The 21,797-nt window shown below is 44.8% G+C and overlaps 1 protein-coding gene across 1 annotated transcript in view; it reads left to right on the top strand.

Annotated features, from left to right (window-relative positions):
* FRMD7 (FERM domain containing 7) overlaps positions 1-21,797 on the top strand; it is a 361,948-nt gene that overhangs the window by 256,809 nt on the left and 83,342 nt on the right. Inside the window, exon 5 of the mRNA XM_078686317.1 lies at positions 6,163-6,260. Coding sequence (XP_078542443.1) covers positions 6,163-6,260 — 98 coding nt within the window. The remainder of the gene's footprint in view (positions 1-6,162; positions 6,261-21,797) is intronic.

Genomic DNA, 21,797 nt, shown 5'->3' with positions numbered 1-21,797 from the left:
CTGAGAAAGCAGTCTTCTACGAAAATAAAATCTCATCCGCTCATAATACGCAAAAAGAGACATTCAAAGTTCTGAAAGAACTCAGACAGGTCAAAGAGCAGAAGCCCTCTTTTGGCATAAATGACTGCGACAAGTTCCAAACTTTCTTCACCACTAAAGTGGAGGACCTCCTGTCCACGATTGAGAACACCCCTAGGCTTCCATGTCCATTAAATCCACCACCAATCTATCCTTCCGTGGTGCAAGCCCTAACCTCATTCCCCCCGCTCTCGCACGAAGCCCTGACTCCACTCCTAGGGCGCGTGAAGTCTGGCTCTCCAGCAGACCCCTGTCCACCTGGAACCTATAGGATGGCCCTCCCTGGGATTGAAGATGAGATTTTATCACTCTTGAATTCTTCCCTCAAAGCGGGAGTGGTCCCGAGAGACTTCAAGGAGGCGCAGATGATCCCCCTCTTGAAAAAACCCGGGGCCGATATTAAAAACCTGAAGAACTTTAGGCCAATATCCCAGCTCCCCTTCCTTTCCAAGGTACTTGAACAGCATGTACTAGCCTCACTTGCACACCATCTAGAGGCCAACCACCTCCTACAATTTAATCAGGCAGGCTTTCGGGTGCACCACAGTACAGAACTAGTGATGCTGGCAGTACTAGATGGACTGAGATTACGGGCCGATGCTAAGGATCCCTGCGCCCTGATCCTTTTAGACTTGTCCGCGGCGTTTGACACCGTAAACCATAAACTGCTTCTGTCGCGGCTGTCTAATTTCGGGGTGCAGGGTACAGCCTTGACATGGCTTACATCATTTCTGAAAGATCGCTCTCAGAGAGTGCAGCTGGGTGATGCGGTGTATAGGCCGGGCACTCTTCCATGTGGAGTCCCACAGGGATCGGCATTGTCCCCCCTCATGTTCAATGCTTACCTTCAACCCCTGATAGCCGCACTCAACCAGCTTGAGTGCCAAATATTCAACTATGCAGATGACACCCAGATCATCATACAAATCGACAACTCCACATCCGCCCACTATAGAGCGCAGAACATCCTTAAATTCATAATTAACTGGATGTCCGCCAACAGCCTCAAAATCAATCCAGACAAGACTGAGATACTGGCCATCTCCACCGTTGCCAGCCCTTGGAATAGCCTTTTTTGGCCACCAGAGTTGGGCAAATACCCCGAGCCTGCCCCGGCAGTTAAAAGCCTGGGCATCAAGATCGATAACAAACTAACTATGGCCCTACAGGTTTCTACAACAGTAGGGGTCTGCTCAAGCATTCTAAGGCAGCTGCGGAAACTGGCCCCTCTACTCTCTTTCGAGACCCTTAAACGAGTGGTAGTTGCACTGATCTTATCCAGATTGGACTACGGAAACTCGCTCTACCTCGGACTCCCAGACTACCAATTGTCTAGACTCCAGATTATCATGAACGACGCGGCCCGCCTAGTGTTCAAGGTCCCGCGCCGCACTCATGCCTCCCCCCTCCTGCGCCAACTTCACTGGCTTCCCATCAGGCAAAGGATCAAATTCAAGGGCCTCTGCATTGCTCATAAAGCCGTGTATGGCTAGGCTCCGGAATACATCAAAAAGGGCTTAACCAACTATGCCCCCATGAGAGCACTCCGCTCTTCGGAAGCGAAGATGTTGGTCAGCCCCCGCTCTCGTCTGGTATCCCTTGGAGGCAGAGCTTTCTCTACCATCATCCCACAGATCTGGAACAAACTCCCTGACAACCTCCGAAAGGAACAGTCCCTGCTTCCCTTTAGGAAATCACTCAAAACCATTCTCTTCAAGGAAGCCTGGGTCACACAGTAACGCAATGTCTCCCTACCAGTAATCTAGAGCAGGTTCTTTTCTCTCAGCGCTTAGAGACCGTTGGTGATAATGCGCTATACAAATGCAAATTACAAATTACAAGATGGAGCAACATTATAGTGTGCTAAATCAAAGGCAATAGGTTTTTGTTCAGCGCACTTTCTGAACTCATGCATTTGAAGGTACTTTTATTTGATAACGAAAAAAAAGACTCCTTGATAAAATAGTATCTGTTTGGGATTACACAATTTGTTCTTGCAGGAAGGCCAAGACTGACCCATCTTTTCTGGTTTTACATTGTGCACTTCATCTATTAGATGGGCTTTTCTGTCTCCCACCAGTTTTACATCGAAAGGCTACTGCTTTGTTGTTAAGTTTTGACATTTGAGGTTAGAACATCATGGCAGGCATGATGCACATGAAATCTCAGCTTGTTTTGGTTTCCAGGGTCCAGAGCGAGGTATCTAGCTTGAGATTTCAGTACTTCACCTCCTCTAAGACTGGGCCTGGAATTGCAGCGTGACTTATGAAGATGTGGGGGATGCGCAGGGAGGGCCATGGGTATGGATATGATATGGCCCCTGTCCTTCAGTCACTGCATGTTAGACCTGGCATCCTTGGTGTGGTTTCCCCTGTCTTTTTGCCTCTACCTCCTGTACTCTTGTCTGTGTGCTGGACTTAGTTTTTGCTGGTTTATGTACGATGGGCACTTTACTACTGCTGATCAGTGCTAAAGTGCAAGTGCTCCCTGTGTAAATTGTGATTATGATTGGTTATCCATGATTGGCATATTTGATTGACTGGTAAGTCCCTAGTAAAGTGCACTGTGTGTGCCCAGGGCCTGCAAATCAAATGCTACTAGTGGACCTGTAGCACTGGTGTTGCCACCCACATGAGCAGCCCTGTAAACATGTTTCAGGCCTGCCATTGCGTTGTCAGCGAATGCAGTTTAAACTGGCATGTCGACCTGGAAAATGCACCCACTTTTCAGGCCCAAGCCTTCCCTTTTTACTACATGTAAAGCACCCCTAAGGTAGGCCCTAGGTAGCCCCATGGGCAGATTGCAGTGTATGTGAAAGGCAGGACATGTACTGATGTGTTTTACATGTTCTGATAGTAAAATAATGCCAATTTCATTTTTCACTGTTGCAAGGACTTCCTCTCCATTAGGTTATCAGTGAAGCTGCCTTGCAACATCTTACAAGTATAACTTGTAATTGGGAATAACGAGAGATTTAAAGTTTGGGCTCTCTGAGCTCAGAATTTAAAAACACATCTTTTAGTGAAGGTAGTTTTTAATTTGTGTTTGAAAATGGCACATTTAGAAAGTGGGTATTTTCTTGCTTTACCATCCTGTGCTTCGGCCTGACTGTGGAATCAAAGTCTGGTTCTGACTGACAGCTGGGTTGTTTATGCATTCCCTCTAGACAGTCATAAAATGGGAGCTGAGGTGTGCCCTGCATATCCTGATTGCCCACCACCGGGCTAATGTGCCTTTCTGAGCTAGAGTGGTGGGTGGAGTTGTCACTGACACCTGAATAGGGGTGTGCCTGGCCTCTCGCAATGCTGTCTGCACCCCTCTGTAGTGTGTCTGGAGCCAAGACAGGGCAAGGAAGGATCTGTTCACTACAAGGACTATTCTTTGAACTATGCGTACTTCAGAGAGCAAAAGGAATATAAGTAGTAGACCTATAACCCCAGACTTTTAGAACACTTCTGGATCAAGAGGAAGAACTAGAGTGCTGTCAGGAGGAGTACTGCTCCTTTGCTATGTTGCTTTGCTGGGTTGGCCTGCACTTGCTGATTCTGTCTTGGAGAGGAAAAGGACTGGACTTTGCTTTTGTATCCTGCTTAAGAAGATTCTCCAAGGGCTTGTATGTGCTTGCCTCCTGTTAAGAATTCTCAGGGCCATCAAAGACTTCATCTGCACAATCCCTAAACTCTACTGCAGGGAGTTCTGACCTGCTAAGTGGTGCCAAACCCAGTTTTGGGCCCATGGAGGTGGTTCTGAGTTGGGATAGGTTGAGGTGTTGTTGAAGGGGAGTATATCGCTTGAGTGTATTGAATACTGTAGTTTTGATGTATGCTGCCATACCTTCAATAACATGGGTTTACAGGGTTCATGGGGAGAAAAAGAAAAGACTGTGGCATATCATTATTGCATATCATTGTCCTGTGATAATCTGTTTTTCCGTAGTCATTAATAAACAGTTTAAAAAAAAAATGGAGGTGGTTCTGCTGCTTCAAGACGTAAAAATCCATTTGTCACCTTTCCAGCACCATATTTCTTGCTGCAAGCTTTCTGTGCGGGTAAAAAACCAACGCATTACCACGGTGCAGCTGAAAAATCAATACAGTGCCTGTTCACAGCCCAAAGAATTGCAGTAGCCAGAGTCCAGAGCACTATGTCTCTGGACACCTGCTCCGACTTCTACGCAGGCCCTGCTGTGTGGCTGAAAGAATTGATGCTTCACTAGTTCATGGCTGAAAGAATTGACGCAGCACCTGTTTTGCCATTGCCCCATCGACCCCAGCATGTCCTGATTTTCAAGAATTGCACTTTTGCGGCAAGTTTCCAATGCATCGCCCCGCTGAAAGGAGTCACCTCTGGAAATCAACGCATCACTTCTCTTGCGTGCAGCAGAACCGACGCCTCCATTCCCCTGGAACTCAAGAACCGACATATCACTGTGTTTCCGACACTTTCCTCCTTTGAGAATGTTTTTATCTTGGGTTCTGACTCATCAAAGGTACTTTGTGCTAAAATCAACATATCCATAGAGTTCTATGGATATAATTGCTTACATCTATTAAAGGTTCAGAGGCCTCCCCGTACCTGCTTAGCTGATCAGCTGCAATTGGACATGCCTAGACCTGCCGGAGCCCTGCTGCTGGCCTCTGCTGGAATGAGTCATGATCCCCAAGAGATGTCCCCAGATCTTGGACCCCTGAGTAGCATCAGTTGAAGCTCCTCAAAGAAGAAAAGGTGAAAATCCTAGCATTGTGGTTCCTTGTGAAAGGCCCTGTTCACGCTGAAATGTTGCAGCCTGTGATGACCATAACGCAAAGCTCCAGTGATACCTGCTGTTCATGCAAGCAATGACCATCCACAACACACAGCAACAGAACCTACACTTTGTGCTACAGCAACAGCTACAGTAACAACAGCCTGCAACAACTGCCATTGTGAAGGTCCAGTGATGAACGCATCCTTGCACTAGAGCAACAACCCTCCTGCTCTTCACCCCCAAACCCTCAGCCTCACAGCATCCTCCTAAGCAAAGGAACTCTTCGCGCCAGACTTAAGAAGGCAACTGTTCAGTGGGACTAACCACTTCCCTTTATCAGACTCGCTCTGCATCTCAGTCGCCCTATATTTGGGACTTTCCCCCTATATTTGGGACTTTCCCCCAGTCTAGGTGGAGAAGTGTGGCTCAATGGTTAGAGCGGCAGACCCTGATGCAGAGGTCTAGCCCGGGGACCAGGATTCAATTCCCCGCCTCGGCGGGTCTTGAGCTCAAAAATTCCACGGACCTGATAATTCTCGCCTCGGTGCCTATTCCAATCATGGAGTCCCACTCTGCAACTCTGGGCAATAGGTTGCTTAATCTCCACAACGGCCCCCACAACGCTAAAGATGCCTGGCCTCCACCTTGGGGGTGCCCAGGAGTGGACACGTCACAGGGAAAGGCAGGATGGGTTCCACAGCGGTATTCGTACAAGCGCCTTGAGACCCTTGTGGGTGAGTAGTGCGCTATACAAGTATCTAGTGTGACCAGATTACAGCAAGTGGTGCTTTGTGATTTTAAGCGCTGTTTTCTCAAGAAATGTTAAAATTGAATATCTCAGGTTCAACTCATTGGATTTTTGTCATCCTGGTATAATTTTATTTATTAAACCTACTCTATTTTTCTAATTTTGTTTTAGATTTTTCTTGTGTCGTGTGTTCACTTTAAAACTGTATTTGTGCTGCATAAATACTTTACAGATAAGCCTGACTGATTTGTGCCAAGCTACCAGAGGCTTAAACACAGGTTAATTTAGTGACTTTTCGAGGTTCATCCTGACAAACATTGCGGAATTTCTTGAGTGGGGCTTCCACACTTTTCAACTAATAACTTAATTTCTTATACTTAGTATTAAGTTCTTACTGCAAGTGTACATTTCCACAGATCCTTATTCTGCAAATTAGAATCTTTTTGTTGCTGTTTTGTACTATGATATGCAATTTTGTATGCATTTGAGTTGGACTTAGATAAGCAAACGTGTTGGAATTTGGTTTAAGTGTTTTGAAAACAATGCATGAGACACACGAAACGCCATTTTGTTGTATTGTGTTTTCCAGGTATTTGTTCACTCTCCAAATTAAAAAGGATTTGGCGATAGGAAGACTTCCTTGCAATGACAATAGTGCAGCGTTGTTAGTGTCACATCTTCTGCAGTGTAAGTAAAGGTGAAACATCATTCTTTCTATGATTTGTTCATCTGAACATTATTGAAAGCTTTTCATTTACACTTTCATATTGAAAGTCATAGATAAGGTCTGTCAGAGAAGTGAATACCAAAAATATCTATTACTTTCATCAAAAAATGTAAAAAAAATGTTGGTGCCTTCCGGTAATTTGTTTACAATAATAATTATGTAAGCATTCCCTTAAATCTCAACTAAATGTCAATACTTTGACAATTCACAAAGGTTTTTAGGCATACACACGGAAACTACAATAGTCTCTGATTCCCAGGAGTATGCCTGGAAAACCGCTGTGTAATTTTTGCATGTGCAAATGGTATAATGTTACATTTATACGTGAGAATGGATTGTGCTTTCTGTGCCCAGAAAGACACAGTAAAACCATGAAACATACTTCAGCTACTTTATTTTTCAGTATTGCCCGCACACTCCATTATTTCAGAGTCTACAATGTAAGATCCAGTTCTCATTCCTTGAGTCCATATAGCAAACAGAGCCAGCCAACACTTTTCGTCACAGTACAATCGAAACCGGCAACTTCCTCCGGGCTTCAAATTCAATGCAAAAGACAGCTTAGTACTTTCAAACTGCTGTTCAAGACACTAAGGGCCTCATTAGGATGGCGGGCAAATTGCCCCCGCCAGGCCGGCGGTAGTCACCGCCGGCCCGGCGGGGGATATCTGCCCGCCATCCCTGTAGAAAAGACCTGCCGCCATATTATTATGGCTGGGGGGTCCGCTGCGGACGGAAAGATCGTCCGCCGCTTTTCCGCCGGGTCGACATGTCGACCGGGTGGAAAAGGGTTCAATATGGTGGTGGTGTCTTTCAGACACCGCCAGCCATATTAGAATTTGCATGTTTGAATGCCCCACGTAAAGGCATGCAGAGTCTGCTTGGTGGTCCCGTTGCGGACCCCTAAGGACTCCAGGGGGGTGGGGGGGTGCACATCGGGGGTACCTATGGTGCCCCCCTGCCTTTTAAAGAACAACGTGGCAGGCACCGCGCGGTGCCTGTCATGTTGTGCTTTGAAAAGTATAACATGCATTTTTACCATTGCGGCGGGCAATGTTAAAAATACAGGATACGCCCGCCAGTGTGGCAGGCGCATCATAATGGGGTGTGCGGGACCGCCGCTAGCATTGCGGGCGGTCCCATTCCCCACTGGTATGGCGGGCGGACTTACTAATGTGCCCCTAAGGGCCATATGTACGACGGTTTTTAGCGTGCGCAAACGGGTTTTAGACCCGTTGGCGTACACTAAAAACCTTGGGTCCATGTACATGTCGCTAATCAATTAACAAGTCTTGCAAAATAGGTATTGAGACTTGCTATTAGGAGGGGGCGTTACCTTCCTAATGGCGACTCATGCGACATGTATGAAAGTTTTGTGACCGCAATTGCGGTCACGAAAGACTTGCAAATTACCACCTACTTCAAGTAAATGTAAAAGGGTCCCCAGGGAAGCCCTTCTCCTTTGCAAATGCATGCGAAAATATATCTTAAGGGCAGGCAGTGGTCCCAAAAAAATTAAACAAAAACGTTTCATTTCAATTTTTTCAATGCATCCTATTTTCCTTTGGGGAAAACGAATGCATTTAAAAAAAGAAGCTGCTTTATTTAAAAGCAGTCCCAGGCATGGTGGTCTGCAGAGCCCAGCAGGCAACCATCCCTGGGAGGACCAGCCATCCCCTATGGGGTTGCAAAGTGTGGGTGACTCATTAATATTAATGAAACACACAAGATGATGGACGTAATGTTGCACAATGGCAAAACATTCACCTCAGTCACAGATCTGGGTTTAATCCATAGTTATTTTGCTCACCAAGCCACCCCAGTTCAGACATGGCCATATGCAAATCAGTCTTGAACCTGTGCCTCATGGGAACAGTCCAGCCCGAACTGCCAAGCCATGTCTTCCTTGGACCGAAATCAAGCATCCTAGGGCCGGTTTCTGGCTATCAGCCGTCTTCAGCCAGGATAGCTTGACTCCAGTGGCATAGTGAGCACGGGACCCACGTCAGGGCATACCCTTCTCACACAGGGTGAACAGCAAAACACTCAAGATGATGGACGGAATGTTGCACAATGGCAAAACATTCACCCCCAGTCACAGATCTGGGTTTAATCCATCGTTATTTTGATCAGATCAGTTGACTGGGGGTGAGTGTTTGATTTGCTCAAACGCTCCGTCCATCATTTCCTTTTGTATCGCTTTGTTCGCCCTAAGTTGTCAGGATATGCTCAGACGTGAGTCCCTTGCTCACTTTGCCACTGGATTCAAGATAGCCTGGCTGATGAGGATTATGAATCTGAAACCGGTACCAGGATGCTTGTTTCCGGTCCAGAAAAGCCATGGCTTGGCAGTTCGGGCTGGACTGTTCCCATGAGGCACAGGGTCAGACTGATTTGCATATGGCCATGTCTGAACTGGGGTGGCAGAGTGAGCTAAAGAATGGTGATGGATTAAACCCAGATCAGTTGACTGGGGGTGAGTGTTTGATTTGCTCAAACGCTCCGTCCATCATCTCCGTTTGTATCGCTTTGTTTTCCCTAAATTGGCAGGGTATGCTCAGACGTGAGTCCCTTGCTCACTTTGCCACTGGATTAAAGATAGCCTGGCTGATGAGGATTATGAATCCAAAACCGGTACCAGGATGCTTGTTTCCGGTCCAGAAAAGACATGGCTTGGCAGTTCGGGCTGGACTGTTCCCATGAGGCACAGGGTCAGACTGATTTGCATATGGCCATGTCTGAACTGGGGTGGCGGAGTGAACTAAAGAATGGTGATGAATTAAACCTAGATCAGTTGACTGGGGGTGAGTGTTTGATTTGCTCAAACGCTCCGTCCATCATCTCCTTTTGTATCACTTCATTAATATAAATGAGCCTCGCATTTTGCGACCCCTTTAGGAATTGCAATGAGTGTCTCTGACACAGTGGTACATAGTAAATTGCGACTCTCAATTTGCGACCTGCAATTGAGAGCAAATTGTGATTTGCAATTTACCAGGGTCGTACATCTGACCCAAACATCCATGGTGAGTCAAAGTGAATCCAGCATGCTACCATGAAAAGCAACTGCAAGTGCTATGTGCAATAACCTCCAAGTGTGGTCATACCGTAAGCAACAGATAATGTTATTGAATGATATATTACAAAATGCATGGACATTTATGTATTATATAGAGTTAATCATAATCACAGCACTAATCCCATGATTAAATCTTAATCCACATGCATTAAAAAAGGGTGCATGATATAGTCTGTCTAACAGTAAGTTCAAATATTAATTCTCAAAGTCTGACAAATGACGGGCGATACTGAAAATACTTTATGCAAGGGAATTAATGCCAAGTTTAGAGAGTGTGGAGTGGTCACCCCTCCACCCCCCCAGTTGCCTTGCACATTTTCTGTTTATAATTTAGGCTAGTTATGAGATTAAAGGGGTGCGAGCCAACAACTCTTCTTTCTGCTCTATTCCTTTTATCATACATTTGCTACGTTTTCAAACCACGTCGTATTCTGGTTAACGAAATGGATTTAAGTAAAAAAGAGAGATGAATACACAGTATTAAGTGGATACAAATTACATTAGAACTGCAATTAATCTGATGTCTCCTTAAAAGTCTTCTCAGAGAGGTGGATAAACGTTAATAACTTGGACTGGGAGGAAAGTGCAGTGAAGATATGCAGATGGCCTTACCAGGAGTTATTTGCAGACTTCATATTGTAAGACTGTTGCACACGTGAAGGGTCTAAAGAGATCAGAGGTGTAAGTCTAGTTTCACACTCGCTCTTTGGATAAGTGATTTGCCTAAATACAGAAACATGTTTGCATTGCATGCTGGAGTGAATGGAAGGAGAGTTGTCCTGACCTTTACTGGCATCCCCAGCTAAACGTCACTCTGGTTTCCGGAACTATGCCTAGAAAACCCCTGTGCATTTTCACAGGTGCAAAGGTGCATAATGTGCATTTGCACATGATAATAGATATTTTTCACAGACCCCTAGGAAGTGGCAGTAAAATTATGAAAGAAGTAGAGTTGTCCTAACCTTTACTGGCATCCATCCCTTTAAAAGACTTGTTCCTGGACAGGTGGAGGCCATTTGACGGACTCAAATGGATATTGATATCACTCAGCCTTATTTACAGTACGGCAGATCGGGAACTGTACAACGAACATGGCGAAGTACTGTGTCTCCAAATTCCTGATTCGCACACTCTATTTTTCTTCGGTGGAACTCTTGTGTCCACCTGCAGGACTTTACACGAGTGGAAATCTTAGACAAATGGATCACAGAGATTGGTCTGAATACCTCAGACTATCTGCCCTATTTATGGCCGAAATTGCCTGGGAAACCTTGCAGGTCCTAAAGAGGAAAACACAGGTATGCCCCCCTCCCACTGGGAGAAAGCTCCCAGCATCTCAGGTACATTTATTTTGTTTTACAAAAAACAACTCCCACTTTGCAGATTTGCAAAATATGTTGCTGTGCAGGATAATTGAACATTGTACCCGCACAGCAAAGATACATTCAATGGCCCGGAGCCGCCTCCCCCCCTGCCCCTTAGCACCTTGAGACTCTCACGGGTGAGTAGCGCGCTATATAAACCCCTTATTGATTGATTGATTGAATGGAAGTGCATTCCACCAGAGCCCTGGGTGACCAGAATGCCGCCCAAGGGTCTGAATAAGGCTGTTAGACTATTTGTGAATCTTAGGGCTTTTTTTAGAGTTTGGCAGATGGATTACTCCATCACAAATGTGGTGTATACCTTGTCCGACATAAGATATAAAGCACATGTAAGATGGCGGGTGGGATAACCACCACGTTTGTGACAGAATATCCGACCCACCAGTCTCTAAATAAGGCTTTTAGTCTACATTGCCTCTGCGATGCAGGGCGCGCTACGAAATGCGTTTTAATAATTTAATTGTTTACTTACCTGCAATCATCCATATTCCGGTGTTTATCACAACGTACCCTGCCCCTCCCCCGCCCGCCTGTCTGCCCCACCGCAACTCCCTTTACGGGCCGCTGCTGTTTTTCATGTTTTTACTGCTGCAGAAGCAGTGGGGCGGTGCTCCTCCTGAATGGAGGAGGTGCCGCAGAAAATCAGCAAGTTATGCTCCATTTTGCCAGCAGTAATTTTCTGATCCAATTATTTCAAACACTTGAGTATTGCATTCTGTTGGGTGCAATGGTCCCCTCATAAATAGGGTCTACTTATTTAACACTCTCTCTCTGCTAGTCTGATTCTCTACAATACCAACCACTAGAACATTTACAATATCAATAGATTTCAGTAAGAAATTAAACCTTAACTAACTGACACAGAAACAGTGGACTAATTGAAAAAAAACTAAAGTGTTGAGAATAATCAAATTAGTATAAAAAGGAAAATAATACATCCCAAATGAATCGTGGAAATGGGAAATTAATATATCACAGGTTGAAATTAACATTGGAAACAGATCTTTAAAAAGTAGGAGGAATGAAGGACAAAATGAAACAGAAAAGAGAAATAGAGGAGGAGTTTATTGTCTATGAAAAGGAAACGGCTTAGGATATTTGAGTAGTGTTATTTGTGTGTTCTCGGGAAGTTAGTCATTGGGTCAAAAAAAAGCACATGGACGATGGGAACAATAGCAGAATGACAGCTATTGTGTTGCTCTATGTTGGATTCTGGCTGAAATTGTTTATTCTGCAATATATTTTGGATGCTAAATATCTTGAAAAGTAAAAAAGTATCTTGCTCTCAACTACATCTCCAAGGTTAGTTTTTTATTCTTGGATAAACAGATAACGGAAAATTGACTTGTATCAGGTATTGTTTCGAAGGTTTGGACCAAATGAAATACGTAAATAAATAATGGGTTTGTGATACTCCTGAACGCGGGTTCTGCCTTTTGATTCATCTCTCCATTGGCATCTGCCCAAGTTGGCGTCCAGGTGGCTCTACCCAGGCACTAACCATGAATGCTTTGTTATCACATCCTTGGGTGCAAGCCTTTGTAAGCCTGTGTTGCAACGCATAAGCAGGAGGAAATTGCACTGTTTGCTGATGAATCACAGTGTGTTGCAATTCAGTTGCAGGGAACAATGCCACATTGAGATGCGGTATTTAAGAGATGCAAATAGTGTTGTGACTAATCCGAGACGATAACAGAGCATTGGGCAGTTGACCACAGTTAATGTCAGTCACGATGTGCTTTCCTGGATTTCCCTTTGAATGTTAATTATACACATTTAGTCCTGAGATCCAGTTAGCTATTATTTTGTAAAAATACAAGTGCCAGATCCAAAGATGTTCTCATGCGGTCACACCTAGTGCCTTGTACTGCTGTAGCTGTGCACTGCAAATGAAACGACGCCCCTAACATTCTTCTTTCTTTCTCTGGTTTAGTTCCTATGTCAGTACTTTAGATTTCTACAGTGCTCCAAAAACACCTAAGATGGGTTGTGCATTATACATTACAGATAGCCATTTGTTTTAATTAAGCAGTGTTCCATATTTATGCAGAAATTATTTGATCCTGAGTTGTTCCTTATCTGGTGTGAGTAGTGTGACCAGTGCTGATTTTCCTTTGCATTCTGGATTTTGTAGTCAAACATTCACAATAAGACACAAACTACCAAAATTGAATGAAAACCATATCTGGATGGGTAGCTTTCCTGCCACGGATTAACTTGATAACTTCTACGTATAATGGCTGGAGTTCTAAATCGAAAACTAATACTGGCCCTGCAAATCCCATACAAATGCAATTCTATGAAAAGTACACTGGAATTATAGCAGTGGCCTAGACCACCTTTGCCCAGGCCAGCAAATGGCAGGTGAGCCAGTGATTCTCCCTGCATGGTGGGTAGCAATGCCTTCAAGAGTGCTGTGCCTCTCGCTTCACTGCCTCTTTGCTGTAGAAACAATGCAATTCTAGAAATAAAACTCTTTACAGGTCTCTCGCAAGTAGACAAATGCTCACCAGTAGACCTTCTCTCAGGCAAAATGTACAACTAGCTGCCACTGCACAACTAGTGAAGTCATGAGACAGCTGTATTGAGGAATCTGAGGACCGGAACCAGAAGTGACGTATCGCTGAGCTCCTGTTGCGGTGCGGTATTGAGAGCGGAGCGGAGCCGCACCATGCCGGTCTGACATGCCCCAAAGGGAAGAGGTGAACCACAGCGGGACCAGGAGGGGCCGTGGGGTGCAACAAGGGCAAGCGTGGGCCCTGATCACAGGCTCTGACTACTGGCTGGCTCCCGGCTCTGCCCACAGGGAGCACAGAGAAGAGGATGAAAGGGCCAGCAATTACCCGTAAGGTCTCTAGGGTGGCAACTATTGATTGTGCATCGGAGCGTCTTGCCCCAGAGAGGGAACTGCCCCCACACCTTTGCCCCCTCCCCTTGATAGCTAAGCCACGCAAAGGAAGCACAGTTTAAGGCCTGCCATTCAGTCTTGACACACATAGTCAACAGAACCCCTGGTGTGTGCTGGTACACTGGCTACCCAACCCTGGAATAAGTGATTCTAAAAAGTGGGCCAGAATTTGCCTGATTTGGATCAAGCAAGGAAAGAGCCTAATATCTAAGGAGAAATATCGTCATGCTCATACTCATTGGGGGTCAATACCCGCGTAGAGAAAGTGCAAATAAAATCCATCAGAGCCTGGTCAGGTTCTCGGCAGAACATGGGGTGGACAGGGGACCCTAGCGAGGTAGCTGCAGGGTTAGACTCTGTAGCGTGGGCACTGACCCGGACGACCCCAGTTATGGGAGGCAGCCCAGTTAGACCTGGGTGCGGCTTGTTGCCTGGGTGAGCTCCCTGCTTCTGCAGTAGTCGGCATGTACCTGCATCCACCAGCAAGAACAAAGCCATGCGGCACAATACAGGAAACAGTACCCCAACATATAAATGTCATCAACTCCATCCCGTAAGGACAAAATACGAAACAAATATGGAGTAAAAAATATTGACGACGTAGAAAAAAGTAAGGGCCTTTTATCCATCTAGTAATTGAACTACAGATTACCGATCAAGTTACAAGACAAGAAATGCTTCAAGAAGCATAAACAAGCAGGACCACAACAGAGGCAGACAATTACAAAAAAGAAACCAGAGGACAAAGGGAAAACCATGACCTATGCCTACCCTCTACAAGGATCAATTAAAGCCTCTCATTCCTATACCGAACCAATATCCACCACTTCCCCAGCCCCGACGCCACGACAATCACCAGGTACTTTACTCCAGTCCCCACCTTGTGGAGAATTTCAACGAAGGGCCAGTCACAAGACAATTTAGCTCGAAGGCCCAGGGAGCGGACCCCATGAGCCGATTCTGACACAAACCCCTTCACTACTGAAGCTCCATGATTTAAATCACCTCTCATAGAGCCTACTGGACTCCTAAAAAGTTATCGAAATTCACTGGGTCGACAGTGAAAGCCTGCCCCAAATGCGGGCTGGAAAGAGCCAACGACTTACACATGTTTCGGCAGTGCCCCCTTCTCGACGGCTTCTGGAATGATGTGGGTAAGACTCTGGATGGGGTATTAGGAAGACATCTAAATGTAAGTATTGACTTAATTATTTTTGGGGTAAGGAGTTCAAATGCATTAGACAAACTTTCTACTGTTCAGGAAAATCTCCTTTTCTTACTAATACTGCTAGCAAGGAGAGAAATATGTATAAAATGGGTAAGCTCTGCCCCTCCAACTCAAAGTGAATGGTTAACTTCTATATTAAGAATATATAGGCTTGATAAAAGAAAGGCCCCTAGAAAAAATATCTGGGATATTTGGGAAAACTACCAGCAAGGCGCATTTTAATCCTTGGAGGTAATCTAGAAATGATATTGTCCTAGTGATTGGCATGACGAACGTTTACAAAAGTCCAATGATTATGTGTAAGCAATGGAAAGGCAGGAGAAGGCCTGCATGAGTAGCCATAATGGCTAGCTCCACCCCCATATTCTATCCTTCTACAAAGTAATGGAAATAAGGGGACCCTTCTCTTTCCTAATGACGCTCCAGGGGAACTGTCCAGTTACAAACAACCTATCTCAGGACAATGAAGTTTAAGAATCAAAGAGAGATTGGGGCCCCGACAACTCCTTACTTTTAATATTGCACTTATGAGGATAAAAAAAAAAAAAAGATTTAAATCATTACCCTTCAGATCAGGATTCAGAAACCACCAGTATACATGGGGACCCGAGCCGGTCACTGTTACTCTATAAAACCAAGTATACACTCGTACCTGGGTGCACCCAACAAAACTCCCTCTTATTTTCAATAAACACAACTCTGACAGCAGCTTTCAATGCCCTCACAGGGCAGACACAAACACTGGAACTCCATATGGATACGATGCTGGTAATAGCAACAGTTATAACGGGGAAAGAAACCAAATCAGATATATTGGAGGTCAAACTAAACTCATCAAACAGCCACCTTACAATGATGTGCACATGCCTTCTTGTAGTGGAGAAACTCAGCTCTTTGTCTGAAGTTCTCAAAACTTTGATAACAGATAAAAAACAAAGGCAACAGTTAACGGCTGACCAGAAGAGCTATTACACAGAGGACAGGGTACCAGAACCAGCTCTGCAAGAAGGATACTCCAACTTTACCACTCTCTACAATAAAGGTGCCAACATTGCAGGAAAGGATACACTGCCTACCCTATCATAACTGGACATAATGGGGAACAGTAATTTCATCAAAAAGGACCAAACAGCCAGCAAAACACCAATAGCTGGTAATGTGTACAGGTCGACGCTAGAAGAGACAACAGGTAATCCTCTATCTAGAAGAGAATAAAACACCTGAAGAAGCAAGTAAAAATTAACAAACAGTGTGGGTGGACAAAGGAGTTTCCAACACGGATAGAGGCCTCAGTTAGGGTTAACACCTCCACCAAGGCAACGTTAGATATTGCCCCACAAACAAAGATATCAATGCCACAGAAGCCAGATATCGCTCCGCAAGTAAAGACACTAAAGAAGCTCTTCCCAACTTTCTTGACATCAAAGCTTGTCATCAGCCTTGACAACAAACGGTCAAAGAAGCAATTAGTTTCACAGTCTCAGCTAACACTGTCCAAAGGAGCTAGCTTGGAGAAGGAGGGGCAGCCTCAAGCTATACACGATCTTAGCCCCACCCCACTCCAACAGAGCCGAGAAGGAACAGCGACCAGACATGGCAATTAAGCAGGCAAATACAAGTACAAACAGGGCCACCAGCAACGAGGAACAACAGATACCTGATGTCATCGCATATAGCCTCAGCTCATATTGACACAAATTGGCCAAGAGAGGCTGGCCGACCAGAAACGCATGTTAGCCCAAAAATAAACGATGAACACGAGCCAAAAAGGCTTAAATCCAGTATAAGGATAGGAGAACACACTAAAAGGGATACAGAGAGCAACATTACGATATTCACTCGAATACATATCCCGAGGTAATAAGGACATATTAAATGGGGCAAATATTTAACAAATTCTTCCTCACATACCACGGTTAATCCATCTCAACACTGAAGATCTACTGTGTGTACAATTCAAGGTCCTATGCAATAGGGCAACTAGAGAACCACGTTAGTCACATGGAAAACCAGCTCAATAGCCCAAATGGTTATAACAGTGAAAGACCATCTAGGTACCTGGGGGATACATGTTTAGGAACCTGGAGCAGATAGATACCAGTACATGCTAGTGGACCATCCTGATGTAAAAGCAACACAAATACAAAGCAAGTTTATACTAAAGGTCTCATTGTGAACAACAGCTGCGAAGTCACTTTCCAATTTAAAGATAAATGCCACTGTGAGGCGTGAAATTACTGAGGGACCAAAGGATGCAGATCATATTAACGACTGGAGCTGGCTGGCGTCTACCTTAGGAGGCCCCCACTTCACCTGCTCTTAGCACAAAGTGAATAAAGGGGAAAGTAAGTAGAGGAGCAGAAAACGTACTAAAAATAATATATTGGAACGTCTTTGGGCTGAAATCAACGTTGAACAATCAAGATGCATTTGAATTCTTGCAGTCAGTGGACATTCTTTGATTACAGGAAATCTGGCTCATGACACCACTGCTAATTCCTTGATTTGCGGAGTACCAACACCCAGACAAAAAGTACTATCTATTTTGGAGTCCATCAAGGGGTCTATCCATTTACGTAAATGTGAATACATCATTAAAAGTAGTAAAAACCCCTACATGCACAGACATGGTTCAGGCTTTATATCTTGAAAGGGTTGAAATCAAATTGCCGGTCAACACCGGTTTTTACTACTAAACGTTTATTTTAATTGCAAGGATAGCCCCCAACAGGGCAAAATGTCAGAGCTGGTGGGAACACTGGTAGACTTATTGATTAACTACTCAAACTAGGGGATAATAATACCAGGAGATTTCAATAGCCCTAATTTGGGATCAGGAAAATACACCAGCTCATCGAGGGATCCAGCCAGCAATATGCTATACACATTTTTAAATGTACACCGCCTGTGATCAACCCAAGATATAATTTCAGAGAGCCATATCTGCACTTTTTGCAGTCAAAAATCAACTATTGATCATGTTTTCATGAGTAACCATCTTCAACCATTAGTTACGGACTTCTCGCAACCCCAGCAGCAGGTCCGCGATTACCTCCCCTTATGCATTAAAATTTCAGTACAAGCAGGAAGCCCCTATCCTGTAAATATGCTGGACATATAAAATGGAGAAGAAATTCATAACTTACTATGTAGGTTAAAGTGGGGAAAAATTGATATATCAAGTTTGACCGAATGGAAAAAACAACTTCAAGCCAGTCAGCAACCACAACACAGGGGAGACAATATTTCTAAAATGGACAAGCATGACCGCTGCTTTGTACCATCAGCTGCTCAGTGGATCCACTAGCCCTCATGTAATACACAAAGAAAAGGAATGCTGTGGCCATCAATCAAATTGTACAAAAATAACACAAAGCAAAAGGGCAATGAACCAGGCAAACTGCCGCTGCAAGCCACTGGGGGGGGGGGAGCGGCTGCACGCAAGTGGATCTTAACCCTCAAAACGCAGAAGAAAAGCATTTGGTACTTTAAAAAACAACAACAACAATCTTAATTGATATATGTCCACAGTCGTTTAACCCCTTCCATGTGTCGGACGGCACCCGGCCGCTCGACGTCACAGTGGGCGTGTGTGGAGGAAGGCCCTGGGCCATCCGAACCCCACTCACTCAAAAAATCACTGCACCGCGGCGGAATTTGCGCCGTGGTCAAGGTGTTAAAATAAAGCAAATAAGCAGAATTCTGACAGTTTGTCAACATACTTGATGGGCAGGGACACGTTAGGCAAACCGAGCAGTAGAAGCTCGGGAATAATGACCCAGCATAACACCTCGAGACTAAAAACTAGAATAAGGGGAACAGCAAGCATCAACATATATAAAGTTTCAGATGCACATAAGCATGTGATAACAATACTAAAGAATATCAGGGACAATGGAGCCCCAGTTCGGAACGGGTTATCTGGCCAGTTATTTAAAGAGGAGTACGACTTCTGGGCGTCCCTATTTACCCCGGTATTCCAATGTTGCGCGCCCGATGCCACAATCTCAGAAGGCTGGAAAGGATCCCTGTGACAGGCTGGCTCAGTATATAATATACACTTATGTAAATGGACACCTTGCACTGATCTAGACAACCCTTATGTTGATTTTAGTGGTCTTAGACAACCGTAGAAAGCTCTCTAAGTGGTAGCTGTGGAGAGCAGCCTTCAGGCTTTTTCCAGAAGGAGTGTAAAGCAGCTTGTTTTACCAGAACATAATCTTATAGGTATAGATTAAGAGAAAAAGCACGGCACAGTGTATTTATAAAAATATGTATTTTTTATAAGACACACACTAACACATACAGATATCTCCTAGCCGCAGATATACACAATGCACACAATACTTTGCAATAGAAACAGGTAAGTAGCACAGAATACACAGTGAGCCCCAGGGGGGGGGGCCAAACCATATACTAAATTAGTGCTATGCGAACCACAACTTGAGTCAAGACAATACTGAGAGGATGTAGAAGTGATGGGTAATCAAGGTACCACCCAAGGTGAGTATCTAGGAGCCCCATGGAGGTCATGTGCAGTGCAGGAACACAACCATGTTTTCAGTACATATCAACGTGTAAGTCAAGGTTGCAATTTAAAAAAAAAGAGGACCCTTCCTAGTGGGCCATGAAGAAACATCGATGACAAGAGGTTGGAGAGCCACCCCACCTGGGGAAACCTTAGGAACCAGGATACCTGCTCCAGGGAAGCAGGATGCATAGGTATGAAGTGACATCGGAAACCGTTGTCAAACTCAATGGGAGACTTCAGAAAGATGAGAGAAATTCCCCTATGACCTTATGATTTCATATTCGACATGGTTCAAATTATATTTTACAACAATAATGTCCTTTTCATTACCACAGATGACATAGATTTATATTATTTTCATTATTTTTCTTTTATTATTTTTTACAAACACACTAGTTTCTTTTTTTCCTTTTTTGTTAGATACTTTCATCTTATCATTACATATTTTATAAACATTAAAAAATACAATACATAATTTATATGTCACAAGACACTCAAGCAATTCTAAGAAAAGAGCCCTGTTAACCACACATACAACGACTAACACTCCTATTCATGCATACTCAATGACAACCTACACTCAACATACAATCCATCCATTCATTTCTGTGTTTGAGGTAGTCCAGATGATATAGGTGACTAGATACGCCAGGTCTACGCGTTTCAGGGGGTTAAGACCACCTTCCTCAGTACCAACAGAGTTTCTCCTCTAATTCTCGTGGGTACAGGGTATCTTTTATCGTCTGAAATTTGGTGTTAATCAGAGATACGGGTGTGGCTCCGAGACATCAATTAGATCGGTGACTAGTGAGTAAGCTGCATCCTTATATAAAAAGCACCAGATGAAGGAATTTCCGAAATCAAATTCTACGATTGAGTTTTCTTGATACAGGAGCAATCTAGAGGTTATTTGGATATCTCAATGAGGTGATGGAAGCGTTGTCATTTTTACAAGATGGAATCTTTAATTCTCGCTGTGGCACTTTCTAGGTAAAGCAACGTGCTTTCAGATTTAACCTTCCTGTCTTATTCCTCCGGTTCTTTAATTCTACATCCTTTTGGTTTTCATAAAACGAGTCGTCATGCTCCAAAACGCTTCGCACCACCATCCTAGACTTCAGAAAGATGCCACTGCTGGAGAAGGCGAAAGTGTCCGGTGGAACCCAAAGGTGCATTCAAGATATGATGTAAGCAAAGGGGACAGAGTCTATGCCACTCAGGAGTGACCAGGAGGCATGAAAGAAAAATGCCCACCGATGTCAGGTTTTGCAGGAGAGCTGACGGTGACCTTGAAACTGCAGCTGTGTGGACCAGGTGGCACTGTGAAGACTAGGAGCTATACACGCGCTTTCCAACATCGAATGTTGAGAGTTGAGTTGTTGGTGTCCGGCAGGAGCACCAACAAGCCTTGGTAACTGCAACCAAGAACTGAGAAGAAGGTGCAATGTCAGGAATAGCAAGGAGACTCACTACAAGCAGAAAAGTCATGGCAGGCCCGAGCAATCAGGGGAGCCCAGAATAATTCAAATGTGACCCCCGACAGGACCCACAGGCCGGAGGCACTGGAGTCGCAATGGACCTCGAGCAGTTACCAAAGAAGCAGGCTCACGGTGCAAGCAATGTGGTGTGGTTGAAGATTCTGGTCACTGAAGATACTTGAGGTTGGGGCTAATAGGAGCCTGAAGATCTTGATGAAAGGAAGCTAACAAGCCTTTGCAATGGCAAGTCTACGAGGTGCACAGGGGTTTAGTTCCTGCGGCTCAGATGAGGGATACTGGCCTCAAACTTGATGAGAAGACAGGGCAGGCCTAGAGGGATGTGAAGAACTACCATCTGTGTTGTTGAGCCTTTCAGAATCCGTGGTAGCCTAGGATCAGCAAACAGGGCAGCTTAGTTGCGGTGCTTGCAGATGCAGGGAAGTGACCCCTTCACTTCAAAGGAGATTCCTTCAGGTGTCTTGGATGCCCACATACCTTAGAAGGTTTCCTCTATGGAGCACAGGCACAGACGTTGCAGCAGACGAGCAGTACAAAGAGCTCAGGAGCAGCAGGAGTTTACTTGGTTGCAGCCTTGATGCCCAGAGCAAAGTCCAGCGAAGTCCAGAGTGCCCAGACGGTCAAAGTTGAAGTGGTGTCTGAATTGAATCTATCCCATGACAAATCTAGGGACCCACCCTCAGGTAAGCCCTTAAATACCCTAAGGAAAGGGTTGGGACGAATCAAGGTTCCCTACCAGGGGAAGGGTTGAACAGTGGGGAGGATACTCCCGAGCTAACGGCTCCCTGAGCTGGTTTGTACTGGACTATGCAAGGAGGGCACCAAATGTGCCCCTCAAGCAGACTGAGTGGCACTGGCAAGCACTCCCAC

This window comes from Lissotriton helveticus, chromosome 4_1 (assembly GCF_964261635.1).
Source record: "Lissotriton helveticus chromosome 4_1, aLisHel1.1, whole genome shotgun sequence".
Lineage (NCBI taxonomy): Eukaryota > Metazoa > Chordata > Amphibia > Caudata > Salamandridae > Lissotriton > Lissotriton helveticus.
The sequence above is the reverse complement of the archived record's forward strand: the minus strand, read 5'-3'. Positions and strand labels throughout refer to the sequence as shown.